The sequence below is a fragment of the Lagopus muta genome, chromosome 11 (assembly GCF_023343835.1).
Source record: "Lagopus muta isolate bLagMut1 chromosome 11, bLagMut1 primary, whole genome shotgun sequence".
In the NCBI taxonomy this organism is placed as follows: domain Eukaryota; kingdom Metazoa; phylum Chordata; class Aves; order Galliformes; family Phasianidae; genus Lagopus; species Lagopus muta.
The window spans coordinates 11,642,968-11,663,556 of record NC_064443.1 but is presented as its reverse complement, the minus strand read 5'-3'; the positions used below and the strand labels follow the sequence as shown (position 1 = coordinate 11,663,556).

The window sequence follows — 20,589 nt, the reverse complement described above, 5'->3', positions numbered from 1 at the left end:
CTGCATAACAGACACAAAGACAGACTGTGAAATTTTCCACCTAGTGATGGGGATATGAAATTGTAAAAAAAAGAGAGAAGAGTTTATCTCAAAAGAATGCGCTGCTGTTTCCTCAAGACCTTGCTGCTTAACTTTAAAAGAAACACAGTGGAAACAAAGTGATTCTCAGGAAGGGAGGAATCTTCTACAGAGAGAACAGTGTTGAAAATTATCTTTCAATTTTCAGAATTTGTTTTACCTAGTTAGAGAATTTAAGCAAGGGAAAAATGTTTTCTGGCTGATTGGGATCAAAATCCAAAAGTCTCAGACGTACCAAAGAATGGTCCAGATAGAGAAGCCAACAATTAGCTGATGAAAAAAAGAAAGCATGGCAAAGTGAAAAGTGGAGGGGAAGAAAAGGACAAAAGACTGGAAAATGTAATTGCATTAGTAGAAGTACAGCCAAAGTAGATGATTTGAATATGTGAGGAACAACCCAAAAGGTTGCATGAGATTGAGGTCTTCTTGGGAGCTAGCAAGTATGAATCACTGCACAGTGGCAGTGTTGGTGCTTAGAAAGAAAGCTGCGTGAAGCTTGGTTCAGTTGGAAAACGCTTATTTCCACAGTGGTTGTTTTCTGTTTATTTAAAAGAATGGAGAAGAGATACGGAGAAGATAAGCTGGCAGGAAAGGTAAGGAGGAATAACTGAGCCTCACAAAGCTCTCAGGAATGAGCCGAGTCCGTGCAATGAGAAACGTTTCCAGGACCAGAGGACAGCTGCTGCTGCTTGGGGGACGAGGAGCTGAGACCAGAGCCCAGGCTGCCACAACTGAGGAGATCCCTGCAGCCCTGGGGAAAGGGCAGCCCCTCTGCACAGGGCCTGGCACCGCCAGCAGCACAAGTAACACATCTGCAGCCTTTTGAGAAACAAAATAATTATTCATTTCCTCTAAATGGAGACATTTGAAGATCAAAGAACTAAACAACGAAAGGCAGAAATGACAAAAATAAAAACAATCCACCTCTGTTATTTCACTTCAAGAAAGCAAGGGATCAAGTGCTAAACATGAAAGGCCTGTTTTAGCACCTATTTTCTTCACCTAAAGCAAAGGGGGAGCAGTGCAGCCTTCATTAAATATGCATCTTTTCAGACTGAAGCTGAATATACGAAGAAGCGAAGGGTTTTTGTTTTAAAGGACACAGTAGCTTGCTGAGTTATTCATATCACAGTGCTTGGCTTCTTCTCACAACCAAAAGCAAATAGTTAAATGTAAATTAACTGTTAAATATATTTTAAAATATTCTGGTACCTCAGGTATGGTAGAAATCTTAATGGCATCTTCAACTGTCTGTATTTTTACAGGAAAAGGCCCAACAAATAAGGTAAAATGGATAAGAAAACAAGCACCCTCTGTATTGGCAATTCAGATTTTCAGGCTACTGAGAACTGTCCTCAGAGAAATGAAGTTCCATTTTGCTTGCACCCTTATCATATATATTGAATAACAGATTTCTCTAAATTTGTGTTGAAATAAATTTGGGAAGAGCTACTAGAACAGGAGGAAAATGATGACTGAACCTTAGGAGCAGCATTGGATAGCTAGAAGTCTCAAGAGCACTCTCTTGAAAATTAATACTTTGGCTGCTGGAAAAAGTCACAGAAATTGATGAAGATTGCTCAGTGCTTCCAGCAAAAATGGAAATTTTGTTGTAGATTCTGTATTTACAAAAAGACATCATTTAAACAATACTGAGTGCAAAGAAGGTCTTGGGAAAAAAAGCTCATAAGGAATAAGTAAAACAAGAGCAGTAGATGTTAATGTGTTGTGGTTTACAAATGTAAGATCTAGTGACCACAAGGGATTACGGCTTTCTAGCTGCATTCTCACGAGTATTACGAGTATTTAAAATCCTTTGAGAGGTAGTTGTGTTCTCATCCTGTGTGCAGTGTGCTGCCATGTGAAATGGAGGTACTTTGCTCTGCTCTCCCGTTCCCCTCTGTGGCATCTTAGATAGTCTCATACTCTGGCAGAGCCAGATCCCACTGCTGAATCCTGAGATGTTTGTATTTCTTTCTGTCCACACTATATCCAGAGCTGTAATCTTTTAACTGGGTTTAAACAGAGATCAAATTGAATTCGTTGAGGCTTGGCAGATGCCAGGTAATGCCCATAAAGTACTTGCAGTCGTTCATGGTGCCAGATCACAGAGAAAGGTTTCTCTTATCATTTGACACAGAAAAGTCTGTAAAGGACTGGAACAGAACTTCCTGTACAAAGTCCTCTCCCAGGTGAACCTTTCTGCTCTGTCCTTTCAATGATTAAATGGTATAAACAAAGCTCAGACAAAGCTGTCCTGGGGCCACGGAAAGCCATCTGTGAGTCTATGAGCTCACTACCTGTGACAACTTGAAAGCATCTACGTACCTAATGGAAATGGATTTCCTGTTTTTATCTCCATGCTCATCGAGGTGGGGTTTGTACTGCAGTTAACCCTCACGTTTTCTTAAACATCACAGGAAACCGTTGATTTTGAAAACATCCTCTTTTCAAAGTAAATTTTGGCAAATTTCAAAAGTTCCATGGTTACCACAGTACTTCCATCAGAAAATACTCATGATCAAACAGTTAGCAGATCTCACGTTTCCTAGCAGTTGAATGTCAGGGAATCTGGAGCAGCCATACGACATGTGGTGAGCCGCACCTTTAACTACAAAAAGGGAAACTAAACTGAAAAATCAAGGTGAGTATTTTCCATGGGTATCTTACTTCAAAATCTTATAATTATTCTGCATAAAGCTTTAGCGGGTGAGCTGAAGAGTGATTCAAAGGAATGTGAATTAAGAAAAAGTCTCTAAACACAGTGGGCTGGGCATTGTAAATATTGCCATTACTACCAATGGAGTCAGAATAAAGAACAATGTGTGGGGCATTCTTTTGCTCAGAAAAACACCAGTTGTTTATTGATGGTGTAAATGTTGCTAGGTTACCTTCAGCAAAGAATACTCCGTCCATTTAGTAAGAGTACTTCTTACCAGATAATTTAAATTTATCAGAAATGATGGACCAGGAGGTTTTCATTATAGAAGAACTTGTAGAAGACAGAATGTTGGCCAAGTACTCAATCAGAAATCTTTTAAAGCATATTTAAAAATCAATACCAATTTTAATTAATCAACTTGGTCACTTCCCAAGGGAAAATATTACAGAACAAAATAGAAAATGTCAACATGGCTGTATAGAAACTGTGATCTGGAATACACCTTGCACAAGAAATACAAAAAAAAAGAAAGAGAGAGAGGGGAAGATCGTGGCTTTGTGCAAGGAGAAGTTAAAGAAGTTGTTGGTTTGGAAAGAAAGCCCTGAGGAGAAAGGCCCAGAAAATCACAAACTATTTCAGAAAAGGTGAAGGAAAAACATGTTATTATTTCTTATGATACAAGATTTATGGGACATCAGTGAAACCAGCATTCAGCCAATCCAAAAGCAGCACACAATTAAACACACAACTCGCTGTTATTGGATACTGTAGAGACCAAAAGCAGAAAGGTGCCCAGAAGGTGGTTAAGCTGGACATGAGGCCTGGAGTACCAGAATGAAAAGGCACAGCTGCAGTGTCTAGCTCAGTACATCCCTCCACGTGGACGTGGCTTGGCAGAAGTGGAGGTGCAGGCTGCGCACTGCTCTCCTGCTCCTCCTCTAGCTGACTGCAGGCTGCACTTTGGGCCAAGAGATCTCTGGTCTGATTAAGTAAGGCAGTTCCAGTGACACAATACGCTTTTATATTTTCCAGAAAGAGTAACATTAGCCATAATAAATTCTAGTTCACTAGGAAACAAAACTAAAAAGACAAATTTTCCTTTTGTTTGCAGATTTCTCAAGAAAAGAATGTCTTCAGACCATACCGTTGGAAAATGTAGATAGATTATGCAGGAAAAACATACTTTGATACGGAAAAGAGGCACTGTGGCCTCACTTTCCTCAAGTGATTCAACATGTCCTGAAGATAGTTGCTCAGTCCATCGAATGGCTCTGCCCCCTGCCTGTTTTGCTTGCGCCTGAGCTGCTCTTTCATGGAGTGGTGAATGAGCCAGGCTTTGTGATCTAACTCTCTCCAGGACTTTCCCCCCCCCACATCTCTACGAACTCTTGCTTCTAAATCATAAGACAAAATGTTTACTGGCAACTGACAGCTGCTTGCGCACGCAGTGACTTCTACACAGGACTGCACCACCAGTGCGCAACTGCTGAACTGCAGGAGACCTGGTGAGAAATCCCCTCATTTGCCCCATCAACATCAGCGCTGCCTCCCAGGAGGAGGAAACCTTTGGCTCTGACCTTTCCAGGAACGGTTCACCTTGGATCTGTGTTTGTTGTGCTGCTTTAGCAATTGCTGCTGCAATTCCCATGACGGTGAAAAATGCAGATACCCTCCATTCCATCAGTGTCCTTAACTGCATAGACACAGTACTGATAGAAAATGGAACATGTTAGTTCATTTTGTGATTGTTGCTGAATGAAATACCAGCAGTGACTCTGCTTTTGGAACAAGCAGTACTTGTGACATGGTAGTGGTTCATTCCTACAGCCATCCTGATAAGTAGGAAAATGGAGGGGGGGAAAAAGAAATTTTTCATCAACACAGGAAGCAATTTGTCTGTACCGCAAGGTATTGCTCCTCTCAAAAGAGGCACGCAGGTTTTGCATTGGTACTGTTATGCTGTGCCTCACCCATGACATTTCCTGAAGAAGCAGAGCCACCTCCAGCTCCTTACAGATGAAACTCAATCTTGCAGACCCAACACAGCTTTTGCTGAATGGAAACATTGTGTACCTGGGAAAAAGACTTGGAACGTTCTTCCTTTGGTGCCTATGTTTGCTAGGGCCTGGTGGGTAAATACAGAGACTTGCTGCTAGGAAAGCTGCACAGTAGTTTCTGTCTTCACGCCTTTCCCATCTCAGCAGCAGCAGTAGCCAGCCCATTTCTCTGGGGTGCTGCCACTGACAAAGCAGGAGTAGAACCAGGTCCCTTCTTTCCTACCTACTTCCTGGGGCAGCTTCAGCCTCCTTTCTAAGAGAAACCTCTGCTGTTACAGCCTGAATTGAGCTGCATTACAAAAGCCTGGGGTGTCTTGCAACTAAATGTGCCTGCAGCTGCTGGGAAGTGAGGGAAGGGACTCTGAGAACAGCCAGTTCCCTTCTTTGGAGTGATCTCCCACCAGTTGCCAGTTCCTGAACTTTGGCTCGGGAGGCAGTCAGCAAAGGAGATAATTGCCTGGCAGCGATTGATACAAAGTCAAGGGTGAGTGGGGAAGAACGAGCGGGGAGGGTTGTGTTTCAGAGAGATGTATTTTTGCTTAGCATTTGTCTGTGCAGGCAGTTGGGGGCTTTTCTCCATCACATCAGCTTAAACTTGAGGAGAAGGACTCATTGTAATGTTATACCTTTTCAGCATTTCAGCTGGTTCTCCTGAAATCTATATGGAGGTTAAAGATGAGAAGGGAAAGAAAATTGATTTTCCTACCTTCAGCCAGGACAGAAAAAAAGTGCTCAAGGCTAAATGAAATTTTAGAATTTTTTGGACTATACAAAATGGAGAGGAAGGAGCAAACACCTGCCAGTAATAAATAACTGTTAGGAAACTGCATTAGGAAATACTGCTATAAAGAAATGCTGCTGCTAGGATCTGCTTTCAGCATTGGAGTATCCATAGCCAGGCAGCTCAACATTTATTTAGATATCAACAGCTTGTGCGCAAATTCTCTCAAATGCAGAGCAGCAGCAGCACTATAAGAGAAGCCAGCACTCAGCACTCTGACAGAGAAGCAGTCATTACAGAACAGAACATTTCAGCTTTCCGGTCAGTAATACCTACAGTTAGCAATAGCATCATGTACTTCAGCAAATTTACATTCAAACTGTTATCTACAAAGGGAAGTAAAGCTTATCTGTAGCCTTTTGCAGTAACTTTGATACTGATCTTTATAGCCATTCTTCCAGTAAGAGAAGCTATGAATTATAGACTGCTTAAACTAAACTAGATGTGGAGACGTTAGTAAAAGCACTGTCTGTCCACTAATAAAGGTTTACATTTTCACCAGGTTTGGAGATGTAATTGCCAAATTATATTGTTCTAACACGCTGAGACAGAGCAAAATGTCCTCAGTTATGCACAAAAGTTTCTGCCCTAGAAATGTTTTTGTTTTTTTTTTTAAGACTGCAGTGTTAGGCAGTGTGTTCTGCCCTGCAGCCCATTCCTTCACTGGGCTGCTTAATCAAGGATTAATCAAGAGTCTACTGGACAGAAAGACAAAGCGTGGCATAAAACCAGGACATCAAAAAGGTTCAGCCAGAATCACTTACAAGGCCTTTGAGCAGGCAGTCAGCCCGTCTGCACAGATAGGACTACCAGTACTGTGTCCCAGGGACCGGGGCTGAGGCTGGGATCCTTACAGCTTTGCTTCCCAGCCTATGGGGGGAGCTCACACTGTGAGGGAAGTAGCTCCTAGCAGCTCTCTATGTCAGAAGCAAAAGTCCCTGTGAAGCAGCTGCAGAGGGAGCTGGGCCTATTTTCAAATGGGAGCAATTGCGCAACATTGTTGAAGTTCTTCAGTGCAGAGCGTATCCAATGGCAGCAGCAGCCTCTTGCTGTTGAGCCAGCAGGCTTTTTTGTTTGCGGTCTGTAAAAGGAAGCAGCATTATGGCTGGAACCCAGGTGTCATGAGAAGAACCTTCTCACACAGCACAAATGTGGTACATTCCTGCCCAGTGGCTGTGAAGCACCGGAAGAGACTATTTTGGCCATGGTAAAAGATTACTTGCTCTAGGACCAGTCCCAAAATACCAGCTACCAGTTTATTCTGGTTGTTGTTCCACAGCTGATGGCAAGAATGTCCTCTGCAAACCCAAGTCCCTGAGACCAGTGTGAAAGTCAGGAGTAACGTGGACTTATTCTTTCATGACACAAGGGATTGAGTTAGGTAACATTAAAAACATAATAATGTAGTATACACAAGTGCACAAGACCCCATGGGATACATTCACAACTACTGAGTGAATTGGCTGATGTCACTGCAAGGTCACTCTTGGTGTCTTTGAAAAGTTGCAGTAATCAGGGAAGGTTTCTGAGGACTGGAAGAAAGTACATGTGAGCCTAATCTTCAAGAAAAGCAAGAACAATCTGGGGAAGTACAGCCTGGTAAACCCTACCTCAATCCATGGGAAAGCAATGGAGCAGATCCTCCAGGAAGTTATTTCCTTGGAAGGCCAAGAAGGTGAGTGAGAGAACTGTCGGCATGGATCTGGATGTGGGGATTTCAAGCCTGCTCAGCCTAGCAGCTTTTGTTGATGAAATGACTGACTCGGTGGATGACAGAGGCAGACTTTTCCTAGCAGCAATGGGAAATTCTGTCTTTATGTACGAGAAATGTATTTTGCTGTGAAGGTGATTAACACTGAAGCAGGTTGTCCAGAGAGGTGCACAGCCACTGTCCTTGGGTATATTCATAAGCCAACCAGAGGCAGTCCTGAGCAATCCTCCCTAGTTTGGGAGGGTTGGACCCAGCCCAACTTTCAGCAGTCGCATCTGAGGTCTGTCTATTCTTTCCGAACAAGCACCTGACAGTGGCCAACAGCAGATACTTCTGGAAAGAACACAAGAAGTAAAGCACTCTGTGTGACTTCCCTAGTAGAACACTCCCAGTTCTTAACAACCTGCAACTCAGGAATTTCTTGTGCAAGAAGTGATGGATAGCCGTATCAGTTTTCAGTAGTTCTCGAGCTTTTGAACAAACAAGCAGATGTGTCTGATCAGCCTACTTTAAACATTTCTCCTCCCACAGCTGTTGTTGCAAAGCAACCCTTCATTCTTGTTCTCTTTCTTCTGTATTGAACTTCACTAGAAGCACCAAATGGAGTCGATCATATTAAACAAACAATATTTCTTCATGCAAAATACAAAGCTCTGTAAAATCATCAGGGTGGGGATAATACAATTAGGATAACTGAAATTGGAAAAAGAATCTGAAGTTCTTAAAAAACATGAAGTTACATTTAAAAGGTAGGTATTAAAGAAAGGGATGGCTTGGTAGAAGGGAGATAGTTTATAGTTACTAGTAGCAGCTGAAGTATTAGAGAATGCGGGAAGTCTCTCAGTCTTTCAGAACAAGTCCTGCTTCAGGCTATAGGCAGGTGAGACTGAGCTGGTGCCAGCACAGCCAAGGTTCAACTGCAGGCCAACTGCAGGTTAAGAGAAGGCTTCACAGAGCCCAGCTCACAAAAGTCTCCTGTTCCCCCTCACCACAAGACGAAAGAATGACAGTCTTCCTCATAAGGGTAGATGGGCAGAAGAGGCTCCTACCTTCCAGCTGCCTGTCTGCCCTGCTACATAATGCCTCTGAAGCCTGACACAGAAAGCTGCCACGAGTGGAAACACCAGGCACCAGCCCGTGCTCTTGCTAACTTGCCTCTGACCTTGCCTTTAGATCTGCTTTGTCCATCTTGCTGACAGCCCCAGACAGCCATCTGCTGGGCAATTGCATAAAAAAACCCCAAACAATCTAGAACAGCACTTACAGCCAAGACTATAGTTCAGTTCTTTCTAGTTCTTTCTATGAGATCAGAAGCTGAACACAAAGCATTCATTAGTTGACAGGACAGGTGGAACAAACAGTGTTAAAGATCAGTATTTGGAATTTTGAAAGGAGATGCAGGGTTTGCACACTTCTGTCCCTCCCAAGGAACGTCGCTATTTCTGTAACACTTCAGTAAAGAGGAATAAAACATTGAAGCTTGATGACACTTCGTAAAGCTGAGACAAATCGCTTCGAGGCATCACAGCTCCCACACAGAGGTCAGAGAGGCGATCAGAATTACTAGAGAATCAAAGCCAAGGAGAGCATTTGGTGGTTAGGAAACATACATCCATAAAAGCAGACTTAGTCCTCTTGACATTAGTTTGAATTTAGCCTCAACAAACCTAGAGAGCTGTGTTTAAAACAGTTCCACAGATTAACATCCTTTAATTACTTTTTCTCTGAACTAGCATTAACTCAGCGTTACATAATTCATTCATCCACAGCAGCGACTTTGAGAAGCAGGAGCAGCAGCAGGTTCCTAGGCAGCAAGGAACGGGGAGGGTCTGCCACTGCTAACAAAGCAGGGAGAATTTGGGGCAGCTCCAAGCAACTGGCTTTTCCCATACGAGGGGCTTCCTCACTGCTTTCACACCTCCCACCTTTTCCCTGTAAATCACGAAGGTGGGCTCTGGGGAAGGCAGACTCTCTTCCAAAGAACTGGGAAGGAGAACACGATTCAGGGCTTCCAAAGCAGCACTGGGTGGGGTGTATTCAGGAACAACTCATTTGTCGAAAGCCAAGGTGAGATTGTTTCTTTACAGCATAGACAAACAGGTCACAGCAAATCAAGAACAACCTCTCAGCTGCCCTTTCTGTGTGGCAACAGTACAGATTCTTTCCCTAAGCAGCCCCACATCCATGTCCAGGCCTTTTCCTGAAAAACATCAAATCCTTTCCACAGACAAGAGGTTTTATTTAGCATCTGGCTTTGAAGTTAAAGAGCTTCAGCTATTACAGCACCTCATGTTTGCCTTTCGAGTCCTGCTAAGTGCAGAACATTCATTTTCCAGTATCACTTAAAGAACAAAAAACCCGAAAGCTAAAAGGCAAGCAGATAAAAAGCAGTAAGGCACAGCCTATTTCCCACTGACATCTAAGAATTAAGAATTGGAAAATTTTTGCCAAACTAACCATGCACGACCAGACAAAAATAAACCAAAGCACACATTCAAGCCAAGCAGGAGCCAGCTTTATTGACTTCTGGTAACACTGCAACAAAATCAGGAGAAAATAAAGGTGCTTTTTTTTTGCCTCTTAGCATTAGTAATTTCTCAAATTAAAATGTGATAATGTTCAATAATATTACAAGAAAACGGAGGAACAGAAGTTAGAATAACGTTAGACAAGATTGCAGAGCCAGTGTCACCTTCATATTTCCCCCTAGTGTCAGAGTAATTGAGTTCCTAGAAGTTCTGATAAAATTTCTTAGGTGAGGGATCGAACCTCCAGGATGCAGCATTTGATGAATCAGGCACACCATGGGCTGCTGTGAATCATGCTGTACTTGTGAACCTACATTTGGGATATGTTTAGTGGAAAGTTACAAAGGGGTTTTTCAGAGAAAAGCTCAGGTGAGTCAAACATTTCTCCACTGGCTACCTTAGTCAAGTTTATAATAAGTGTCTGAGAGTAATTCCTTTTTCCCTAGTTCTATAGAGAAGATCAGTGTGTAGTAAGTACCTTGTTAAGTATCTGTAACTCCTATCAACCCACCAAAACATAACTCTAATCTCACCTGCTTTGTTCCTTATTTGCTGCATCATGTGCACATAACATTAAAATGGCTGTCATCATGCAAACATCCACAACTGAAAACACTGCATAAGATGAGAACACTACTTGACACTGCTTGTAGATACCAGTATGTGCAGCTGCTAACTTAGGCACTGCGAGTAAAGCACACACTGCTAACAATTATTTCAAGCAACTTAGCATTAATAGCTACATGTCTCTTCAGTAAACAAAGAATTTGTTTTGGAAGTCTCCCCTTCTTCCATAAGGAAGTACTCAAGGTGTAGTGTGTGTTAGCAGCATTACTGCTGTGGTACACTGGCTCAGAATATAGGTGTATCACCTCTAGCTCTTCATCAACTCTATTTCAGAGTCATGCCTTATATTTCTGAATGGCACATAGCACCACCTAAAGAATGTGAGGAAGGCAAAAAGGTATTAGGCAAGCAATCATTCCTGAAACTTCAAGTGATCATTCATTTATTCCTTTGAGGCAGACTTGCACTCTCTTCCCTCTCCTCTCTAATTTCCAGAGGCTTCGTAATCTTCATAGACCTGGTACAATCCAATTAAGAAACTTCATAGCAACTTCAAAACCAAGAAAACATGCCTGGAAAAGAGAACGGACAGAACAAATAAGGATTCTCCTAACCTATTACATACAAGGCTTTATAATGCAGCAGTATAAAACACTTGGCGTCTATATCTCCTCATACATAGATAGAACATCTAATCCTTTAGGTTCATTACTTATTGAAGGAGAAGCCAGACCACATTTAGCCATGCATTTCTGTATTCCACTGGTGGACATACCAGCAGACAGAAATACTGTGCTTTAATGCACAGCTTAGAAGGAAGATTCAGTTGGTGCTCCCCCTAGATTAAGGTCCGTTTTAGAACAGCCCAAAGCACCTAGATATGAGAATCTCACTGAGATGGTAAAATAATAAGCTTGGCATCTCCTCTGCAAACTACAAACATTCATTATGGGTGGCCATGTCCCCAAAATCCATCTGGAAGTGCAGTTTACTTACTGCATTAGCAGGAAATGCCCTGATCATGACAGCTGTGAAGCCCTTATAGAGAGATGCAACTCCTTCCTCTCTGATAAGTTCTCTCAGCACATCTCTAAAGCCATTTGGGTATTTTCCTGGAGGAGCTGCAAACGATACGAAACACATTAGATATGCAGCAATCAGAAATAACTTAAGGCATAAGTGATAGCCGAGGATTTTCATCGGGTTCATACTGCTAGATGATCTAAACAACATCTGAATCCAAGCACTGCTTGAAGCTATGTTGTGAAAACATCTGCTTGGGAAAATGACCTTTTTCAGTCAAAAGCAAATAAACCAAACCACCAGCTCAGTAAAAGAAGCTAAGTGCTCACCATCAACACAAAAGAAATCTACATAATGAAGACATCTTGGATGGAGGAGGAGAAGAATCAAAGGAAGAACAAATTTTGTCAGGATTGGATCTGGGAGCTGTTCCTGTTGAGGACACCTCTCACAAAGCCACAATTAGGAGAGATAGGAAGGTCATCAGCAAAAATGGATGAAGCTAGTTTATAAGAAACAGAAAATGATCTTATCTCATGCCCCAGCCAAGAAGCACAACAAACCACTGGGTATTTTAATGTTGATGTCATACAGATGTGCTAAGGTGTTTAAAAAAACAAAAAATCCATTCAGGGAACTGGTTCTTCCTTCACCTTGCACTTCTCTGGAAAGCGCTCCCTCTACCAGCCCTCTGAACAAGTACTCCACTAAGCAACTCAGTCACACAGAACCACCATAAAGCACACCATCTGTAAAGCAGCACTGTAGATGAGCTCTGTGGAACAAGTACCTAACGCTGAGACGTATTTCACACACAGCCTTCCATGATAGCCAATGACCACAGCCATTATTCACAGAAAAAAAAAAAAATAATTTGTGCACTGGATCACCATGATCTGTAATTCACAAGAGATGTCTTGCCAAGAGCTAGGCCTGCAGACAGAGACTATGGGAGAGCTTTAGTAAAAGTATGCACTGAAAAACACAGAGAAATCAGCAAAAAAATTGTTAAACTGCTGGGGCCATCCTTGCTATAACTGAGCCACAGATGCATAAGAGCAGATCTGTTAGTCCAAAAGCAATACTCTCAGCAAGGCAGACACAGTTACTGTAAATTTTACACAGCACAGACTAGGATTTACACAACCATGTCTGAAGTGAAATAGCAAAGTCCTTCAAAGACTTACATTTGTAATAAAACACTTGGTTCTATTATGATGATTTCCATGCTTACGTTTCAAAACAGGTATCTAAAATGGGGATCATTATATTAGTAGGGGTGCAGAGAGAAAGAATTAGAGCCAGATTTGACAACAGTTTGCAAGGAAACCAACTAAAAAGCTAGAAACACGCTCTGTTTTTTTGTGTATTTGTCTCAAGCAGCACTTAGCACACACTACATCCCAGCAGAGAAGATGCTCGAGTGGCATCTTCCATCACTGCCCACCCCACTCCCAGGGGCACTGTGCTGAGTGTGGCCATGACAATCTGGCATGCTACTCACCGGTCTGGAAACGCGATTTCAGCACATCTGGTGGAATGGCAACTGCCCAGTTGAAGATTCCAGCCAAGCCCCCAGCAAAGAGAATTCTCGGCACACTGAGGTCACTCACACTGTGGAAAGGAAAAAACAATGCATATTTTGACTAATGTGACAACCAACAAACCTGGCTGATAGCCAGAAGGCTGTACAACGCTGCAGACAGACAAGATGCAGTAATAAGAACAAGATGACCAAGAATTAGAGCACTCTGTGCAAAATGTGCTAACTCCAGCCCAGAAGTTTGAATCCTTTCATTCAGCAGCACGAACAAAATGCTCTGCAGTGGTGGTGAAGACAGGGACAGGAACACAGAACAAAAAACAGAATAGACTTCTGCACACACAGAGGGGTGGAAGAGCAAACAGACCTACTGCAAGTATTCTTTACTCAGCTAATAAAATCCAGGGCTAAAATTCTGCACAAAACTCAGAATATCGTTCTGTCTCTTAACTCCAGGCCAAAACAGCTTTAATCACACAGGGTGACTAAATTTTCTTTCTTTTATTGGTGCTGCTCTAAATCTCTTCTTAACTAGGGAAATTAAATAGCAAGTCCAGGAAACACTGACTTTAGGATTTCACTAACCTCTTCCCCTCAGGGGTCAGAATGTTCTTCAGCCATTCATATGTCATGAAGTACATTCCACTGGCTGGGACATCTAGAGGGTAAACAACAAAATCTGTGAGTGGTGGAAAACAAAATGAAGCCTGGAGACACAGGAGCCCCATGCCAGCTCAACATCAACGCTGAATAAATCCAGATTGCTCTTCTGAGCATTCTCTAAAACCAAAACAATTCTGTCATTTTAGACAGAGGAACCCGAACTTTCCCAAAGAGAGCAGGTGCTAAAAGGCAAGAACTGGGAAAATACCTGTTTTTGAGCATTTCTGTCAGCAGCCCTTCAAATAAGATTGTAACTTAGCCATTAATCCATGAGCTCCAAGCTTTCTTAACTGCTCCACAGCAGACTAGATCAGTTCAGAAACCTTAGCAGTTTAGCACATTATTTGTTCTGATGAAGCCAGATGTTTCTGTTCTTGGTGGGTTTGATATTGCTTTATTTCAGATACTTCCATAGTCCATTCTGAGCTTGTACCTAAACGGGGCAATTAGTCTCAGGTATGGACTCTGACAGAGCTGCTAGCTTTCCTAATACCGTGAAAAGCAGATGACAGTTCCTCAACTGAGATATGAGAACACAGAAATTTCACCTTGTACTTGGAAAGCGCTGACCCAATACAGGGAACAGTCTAACCTCCTTCAACAGGAGTAAGTGCCCGAAGATTCCCTGTCTGGCATAGCTACTTTGTGGCTGTTTTTGTGAGAGGGGTCACGACATCCTAGTCTAAAAGTCTAATCCATACTCAAGAGGTTAGAAAGGAAATCACTACCATCATGTCTTTTAAACCAATCAGCTCTTAGAGCAGTCACAGACAAAAGTCACAGTTCTTCTTCCAAGAAAGGAAAAATAAGCTCACTTCTGCATTTTTATTTTTGTTCTCAGCTCCTGAGGGCTTTAATTCCTCTTGGCTTCTCAGGTCTTAATTACTTCCTACATCCCTCTGATCTTTGTCATCTAATCTCTTCCTCGCTCACTGAAAATCTCATGTTTATTTCTCAGTCCCTTTGAGGCACTGGAGTAACTGCAGACTGCAGAAAAGGATAAAAGAGTGACAGAAAGCATCTCCAACTGGCTGAAGTGACAGCAAGACCTACGTCAGGCTTCTTATCTTCAAGTACCCCAAGCTGAAACACCATCAGAACGTTTCCATCAGTTACCTCTCATGAGGGTGAGCACTGTCCCCTTGTACACGCCGCGAATCCCAGCCTCGCGGTACAGCTGTTTTGCACAGTCCAAAGAGCCACTGTATTTAGTTTCACCTGTAGCTGCCTGGATCTGAAGGATTAAAGTGACAGTTTCTGGCTTGTGAAGGTTTCTGGCTGGTGAACAATCATTCAGCTAATAATTAGAAAGCCACGTGCATGTTTCCAGAGAGGAAAGAGCACATACTCATTCTTCAGGCACTCCTACATACGAAGCCTCTGCATCATTTCCTCAAAAAGCACTCTCTCATTCAAGCTGAGGATATGTTTACTGTTCCATGCAGTAGCTAGATTCTTCCTTATTTTTCACCACTCTAAGTTTAAAGCAACTGAAGACAGTTAGGTAATCTTTCACTCACACAGACAAAAAGCAGCCTCTAAATAATTTAGTAAAGTTCAAACAATTTTCTATGTATAAAACTTTCATGATAATATCACATCTGTCAGAACTAATGTGAACGCCCATCACCATGCTAATGGAGTTCAAGAGAGCCTGACATAAGCAAACCTTCTCATCTCTGCTGAAGACAGTGTTTTCATTTGTTCAGGTTTACGTTTTCCTCTAATGCTTTAAAAATCCTTCAGGAGCCGTACAGCCAGCAGTCACCCAAACATTAGAAACCCGTTCCATGGATCCTGAAATACTTTCCTCAGGAAAGACCACTAAAATTAAATTCTTGTCACCATATCCAATGCCTTACCTGTAAAAGGCACTTGATTCTCTCTCCCGGAGCCATGATTGCTGTTGTGAACACTCCTGACAACATGCCGGCTGCAAACAGCTGAGGATATCTGTGCAGAAAAAACAGAAGTGAGACACTAACACAACACAGTACATAGGGAACGAAGGGCAGAAAGACCCCTGAATCACAAAGTTATTCTCTTTATAGAAGGCTGGTAGTGGAACTAGATAGATATGCGTCTTCTGCTTTTGATCAGCACAGAAGTACCTCATCAATGCATAATTAGACCTAAACATGTAAGGTCTCTGGGATTCAAAGCCCTGGTTCCCACAGCAACCATTAATTCAGGTCTGCACATCTATCGTATTTGCTAATATTCCTTGCACTTGCATTTTTTGCTACAGCATTCTGCACTGGTTTTTATTCTCAATACTCTCTTCTTCTTGCAGTCTCCCACATTCTGCTTAATTATCTCAGCTTCCACATTTATCCCTGCTTGTACAGCCAGCAGCCTCACTTCCATAACCTCAGTCCTTCAGCCTGTGCTGCAGTCAAGTCTACCCTACCAACCAGCCATCATCCCCACACACACTGCATTTACTTTCATAAGTTTGTTATAGAAATCCCTTACAGAGGCTGATTTTCTCCTTTTGTCTCTATTTTGACATCCAATCTCCTGTTTTCTTCCCTAGTAAAAAGATCTAACATCTTAAATTCCACACCTTTTGCTTCCCTCCATTTGCCCAAGAGATGGCATTCTGTTCAGGCTTTCCAATCCTCACACCTTTCTTTACTCCTAAATTCCCATTACATTTTCTCCATTCCCATCTTCCAGACCTTTCAGAACTTCACCTGCACACTACACGCATCTCTTATTTAGACTGAGCTTTGAGTTTTCTTACTCACCTTGAGATTATTCAGCCCCTGAAAAGACAGAACAGGCTCATCAGGTTTTTTCAATCTCCTTCCTTCCGAAACCTCCCTTCAAAATCAATATTGCCATCCTGCCTGCCTCAGAACCACAACCACAGTGCTAAGAGCATGACTTTTGTTTGGCCTGGCCATCCTTGGCATGCAGTATCTCCCTGCGCAAAGGCAGCACCAAGGTGCAGCACAGTTGTACACAATGACAGATCCACCTCTTATCTGTTGACCTTTGTTTTCTCTCTCCTGCTGCTCTGCCTGGGAAGAGCTCTACATGAACAGTCCAAAGACTACGCTGCACTTCACCTTCTCCATTAGAACTTCCCTTTGATACAATGTGTACAAAACACAAAGCTCTAGAGATGGCTGGGCTGCTGGCAGTAAGCCCACAGCCCCTTTGTTTCCCTGTATTCTCAGTTCCTTACCCACACTCCTGGTTTTACCCTTCAGCCTTGTCTGCTAAATTGGTAAACCTGACAGCAAGGAGAGCAAGCAGCACCAAGCGCCCCTGCCCTGCCTCCTCAGGGTGATGCAGGCCGAGGCAGCTCGCTCCTGGCCATCACAGCAGCCGAGCTGCAGCGCCAGGTGCACTCAGCAACAGCCCTGCCCTGCCAAGGCTCCAACACAAACCATTCCTCCCCATCCTGCCACGCTTGGCTCAACACACTGAACTCCTGTGTTCTCACAGGGCTCCCATGTATTGTCAAATAATAGAATAAAACGTTGCTAAGCTACAGTCCTACTCTGGACAGCTATAAATCACAATACAGCAAAGGAGTTAAGGAAGGACTTTATGGGTGAGGGCTTTCCTCAAGCCTAAGTTCACCTGGAGAGAGCAATATGAAGTTTTCTCTGCTTCCCTTCTCTCAGATGTGCCTAAGAGGAGGGCTGCTCATAAACACTGCTTTTCAGAAATTAATAACAAAGCATTTCTATGGCTACTGTTTTACCATAAACTAAAGCAGCAAAAGTCAAAACCAGCAGGGAAAAGGAATGGGATTCAGGAATGTCAATTTTGTCAAGACTGCCTGGCCATGAATTTATTTATTCTACAGTTTTCATTAACAGTGAGTGTTCAAAAGCAACTGTTATATAACTCACACTGTACTCATCTAAAATTGTTCCTTAATGGCTCTTTCTTGCGTAGAAGGGGAACTGCGTGGCACCTGCCTACTTGGTGTCTGTTTTTAGCCCATGCCATCAGTCCCACGCTTCCAGAAGCACTAAAACACACGAGTGTTTTATTTTTTAGAACTATATTTATAGCCTAGGAGAAAAGACAAGTTTACACCACAATTCAAAGCACGGCGATGCAGGAAGCTGTAGGAGCCTTGCGGTGCCTTTCCCAACTGTCTGCTTAACTGAGGAACTCACGTCAAAATGTCGTCAGGTTTTTTCTGTTGGAGTCTTTTTCCCAAGCCAAATCCAAAGAAGCACACAGCAAACATGGGTGTCACCCCGATAATAGGGGCTGCCATTCCTTTGTACAAGCCTCGGACTCCCTGCAGGAAACATTATTGCAAGAATTACTTGCTTTTGCATAAGCTTTGTGCACATTTCCAAGCAAAATGCTACAGTATAGGATAGTATCAGCAAGTCAGTCATACTAATCACAATAACAGGATCTATTGCTCATTTATGATTATACCTGTTTAACTGTGTCAGAGGAAAGCTATCCTTCCCAGGAAACACTGTAATCTTCAACACCTTCCTGTTCCAATGCTACTCATCCTGTAGTTCCATCTCAAGTACAAGGAAGTTAAGTTAAAAGCCACCTCAATGACAGCCCCATTGGTTTGTGTTGAAAGTCCTCCCTTTCAGATACATACAAAAAATATAGATGTATTTTATCAGTAAGACATCAAATGCAGTAGTGTGAACTCAGTGAATTGCTGAGTCTGAGAGTGATGGATCAAATCCATGGCAAGGGAAGAGCCAGGGACATTGATGTGAACTACTTCACTCCCCACAATAATTCAATTTAGAATGAGTTCAAGAGCAACCTTTTTCTTTTCCTTCCGTAAGTTGAAAATTTTTCACCATAATCTTTACATCCTTGATGTTTCTCTTCACCACGCTACACGTACAGAAAAATTCCAATGCAGATCCCAGCAGCAGTATTTACTTCATCTTACCTTTGAACTGAATATTTTTCTTATAAAAAGGACTTATCTTTCTAGATAAAAGCTACATGCACAAGTTAAATATTTGCTAGTTCCATTTATCCTCTCCCCTCCCCAGAATCAGTCAGTATGTTCCAATGGGTGTTTGTATGTGTAGAGACACAGCCGACTGCAATGAAATCCAGCCTGGCTGATGAAGATCAGATTCTTCTGCTCAGTCTTCCCATGAACAACTGGAAACAAAAGGCACAGAGGTTCAGCAGTCTTCCATGCAGAAACAGATGAGCACTGAGTAGGAGTAGAGGCAGCTTTACTCGACTGAACTCGACATCAGAAGGCTATTATTACAGCTCAGCTCTGACGTCCGTGCTTCAGCAGGGGTGTTAAAAACTGCGTGGAACTCAGAGCTAGCAAAGCATCTCTGCTTTGTGGGAGAGACTACGGAAGTAAGGCTTGTTTTGGTTATATAACAACCTGTGAAATACCGCCACAAAAGAAGATTTCAGATAGGAGACAGATTGTTCATTTCATGGAGAGTTACCTAGCAAGATCGAGTGGTCAGAAATCAGACTTAACACAAGTAAGGGAACACCAGGGGCTTTAAGGTCATTATTTCCCAATGGTAAATAGCTGCTGGAAAATCTTAGGAAGCAGTTAAATGGACTCCATGTCACTTTATGTCTTTAAACCAGGGCTGCGTGCCTTTCTAAAAACAAAATAGACTGCGGTTCAATCACATGATTCAACTGATTCAGGACTGAAAGCCATTGTTTACCTTTGGAAGGCTAAACAAAACTACTGTAAATGCTCCACTAAAAATATACATACACGTATCTATTAACTCAAATGAACACTCCTCTGCCTTCTCACACATGGCATAACACATTGCAGAAGAAAGTAAAAGCACTGCTTGAACCAACAGAAGTCACTGCCTATTTTAGAACTTCCACTGCCAACTCCAAATACCAAAGACAGCACGAGCCCACTGCCTACAACAAAGCTAATATTAAGTCTAGTCCTGAACTCCACAGACATTAACACTGTGCTACTTTGAACCACAAGAGAGATGTGGGACGAGTGGATATAACGAGATCTCCCTTCAAGCTGCGTAAACTGATGAAAATTTTTATTAGAGTCAACCCAACCGATAACCCGGGACTTTGACAGTCTCCAGGGGGCACTCCCACACCATTCCATTCCTGTGACGTACAGAACAACTGACGCTTTTGGCAGGGGTGCAAATGGCACATTAGTGTGGCGGTACCTCTCCAGTCAGAGTCTTCCTGAAGCAGTCAAAGGTCCCAGAATAGAGCGGCGGCTGGCCGGGCTGCGGCACGGGCTGGGTCTGCAGTCTGACCTGCCGGCAGGGAACAAGAAGGCATTGCTTTATTGAGTATCGCTGCCCCACCTTTGACTGGGAGAGCGCTTCACTGCGACTGCTGGGCAGCACAAGCTGACTTTGTTTTGCCTGCAGAGCATTAGCATCATTTATTCTCTACAGGAGTTAAGAGAACGAGAGTTAACTTCTTTAATAGCTAATGTATTCAGCTAATTAACTGCTGAGACGAGATCAGGTAACAACCTCACGCGAACGCTCCGGAATTAACGCCGCGCTTCGGTAACGCTCGCTGAGCGCCGACTGCGGGGCCTCCATGTCGGCAGGGGGCGCTCAAGGCCCGCACGGCCCCTCCGCGAGGCACGCCGGGAGTCGTGGTCCTCGGCGGCCCCGCAGCTCCCGTCGGGAAGCGTAGTTCTCCCGAGCCACCGTGCTGCCGCCCGGCGCGGTGCCCGCCGGGAAATGTAGTTCCTCCTGCCACTTCCCCGCCCGCTCCCGCCGCACGGCCGGCGACTCCGCGCCGTCCCTCACCTTGATGGTGTCCAGCGGGTGTCCCACGAACACCAGGCACACGCCCCCGAAGCCGCCGGCGAAGAAGTTCTTCACGGGGCTGATGGGCTGCGGCTGTTCCGCCATGGCGACAGTCGACGAGGGGCGCGAAACAGAACCGGAGAGCAGCGTCCCCACCGAGAGAGCGCCGCCCCTCCGCGCCGCGACCTTTACCCCAGTGCCGGGCCGCGCGGCACGCT

General features: G+C 43.4%; 1 protein-coding gene and 1 long non-coding RNA gene across 2 annotated transcripts in view; one reads left to right on the top strand and one right to left on the bottom strand.

Annotated features, from left to right (window-relative positions):
- The window catches only part of LOC125698963 (uncharacterized), a 22,914-nt gene extending 13,013 nt beyond the window's left edge, over positions 1-9,901 (top strand). The window contains exon 2 of the long non-coding RNA XR_007379391.1: positions 3,852-9,901. This is a non-coding gene — a long non-coding RNA (uncharacterized LOC125698963). The remainder of the gene's footprint in view (positions 1-3,851) is intronic.
- SLC25A20 (solute carrier family 25 member 20) lies at positions 9,783-20,589 on the bottom strand. The gene is made up of 9 exons (XM_048957919.1): positions 20,372-20,589; positions 19,769-19,861; positions 17,756-17,883; positions 15,476-15,566; positions 14,730-14,847; positions 13,536-13,608; positions 12,912-13,021; positions 11,381-11,505; positions 9,783-10,956 (listed from the first exon to the last, which is right to left on the bottom strand). Exons 1-9 carry the CDS (start codon positions 20,474-20,476, stop codon positions 10,894-10,896), a joined length of 906 nt encoding a protein of 301 aa, XP_048813876.1. The 5' UTR covers positions 20,477-20,589; the 3' UTR covers positions 9,783-10,893.

Excerpts from the sequence above, each read along its gene's own strand:
- SLC25A20 (XM_048957919.1), bottom strand. The coding sequence starts at position 20,476 with ATGGCGGAACAGCCGCAGCCCATCAGCCCCGTGAAGAACTTCTTCGCC. Across the intron at positions 17,884-19,768 it reads GGAAGACTCTGACTGGAGAG|GGAGTCCGAGGCTTGTACAA; the intron begins GTACCGCCACAC and ends TGTTTCCTGCAG. Across the intron at positions 13,022-13,535 it reads CTGACCCCTGAGGGGAAGAG|TGTGAGTGACCTCAGTGTGC; the intron begins GTTAGTGAAATC and ends TCCTTTCCACAG.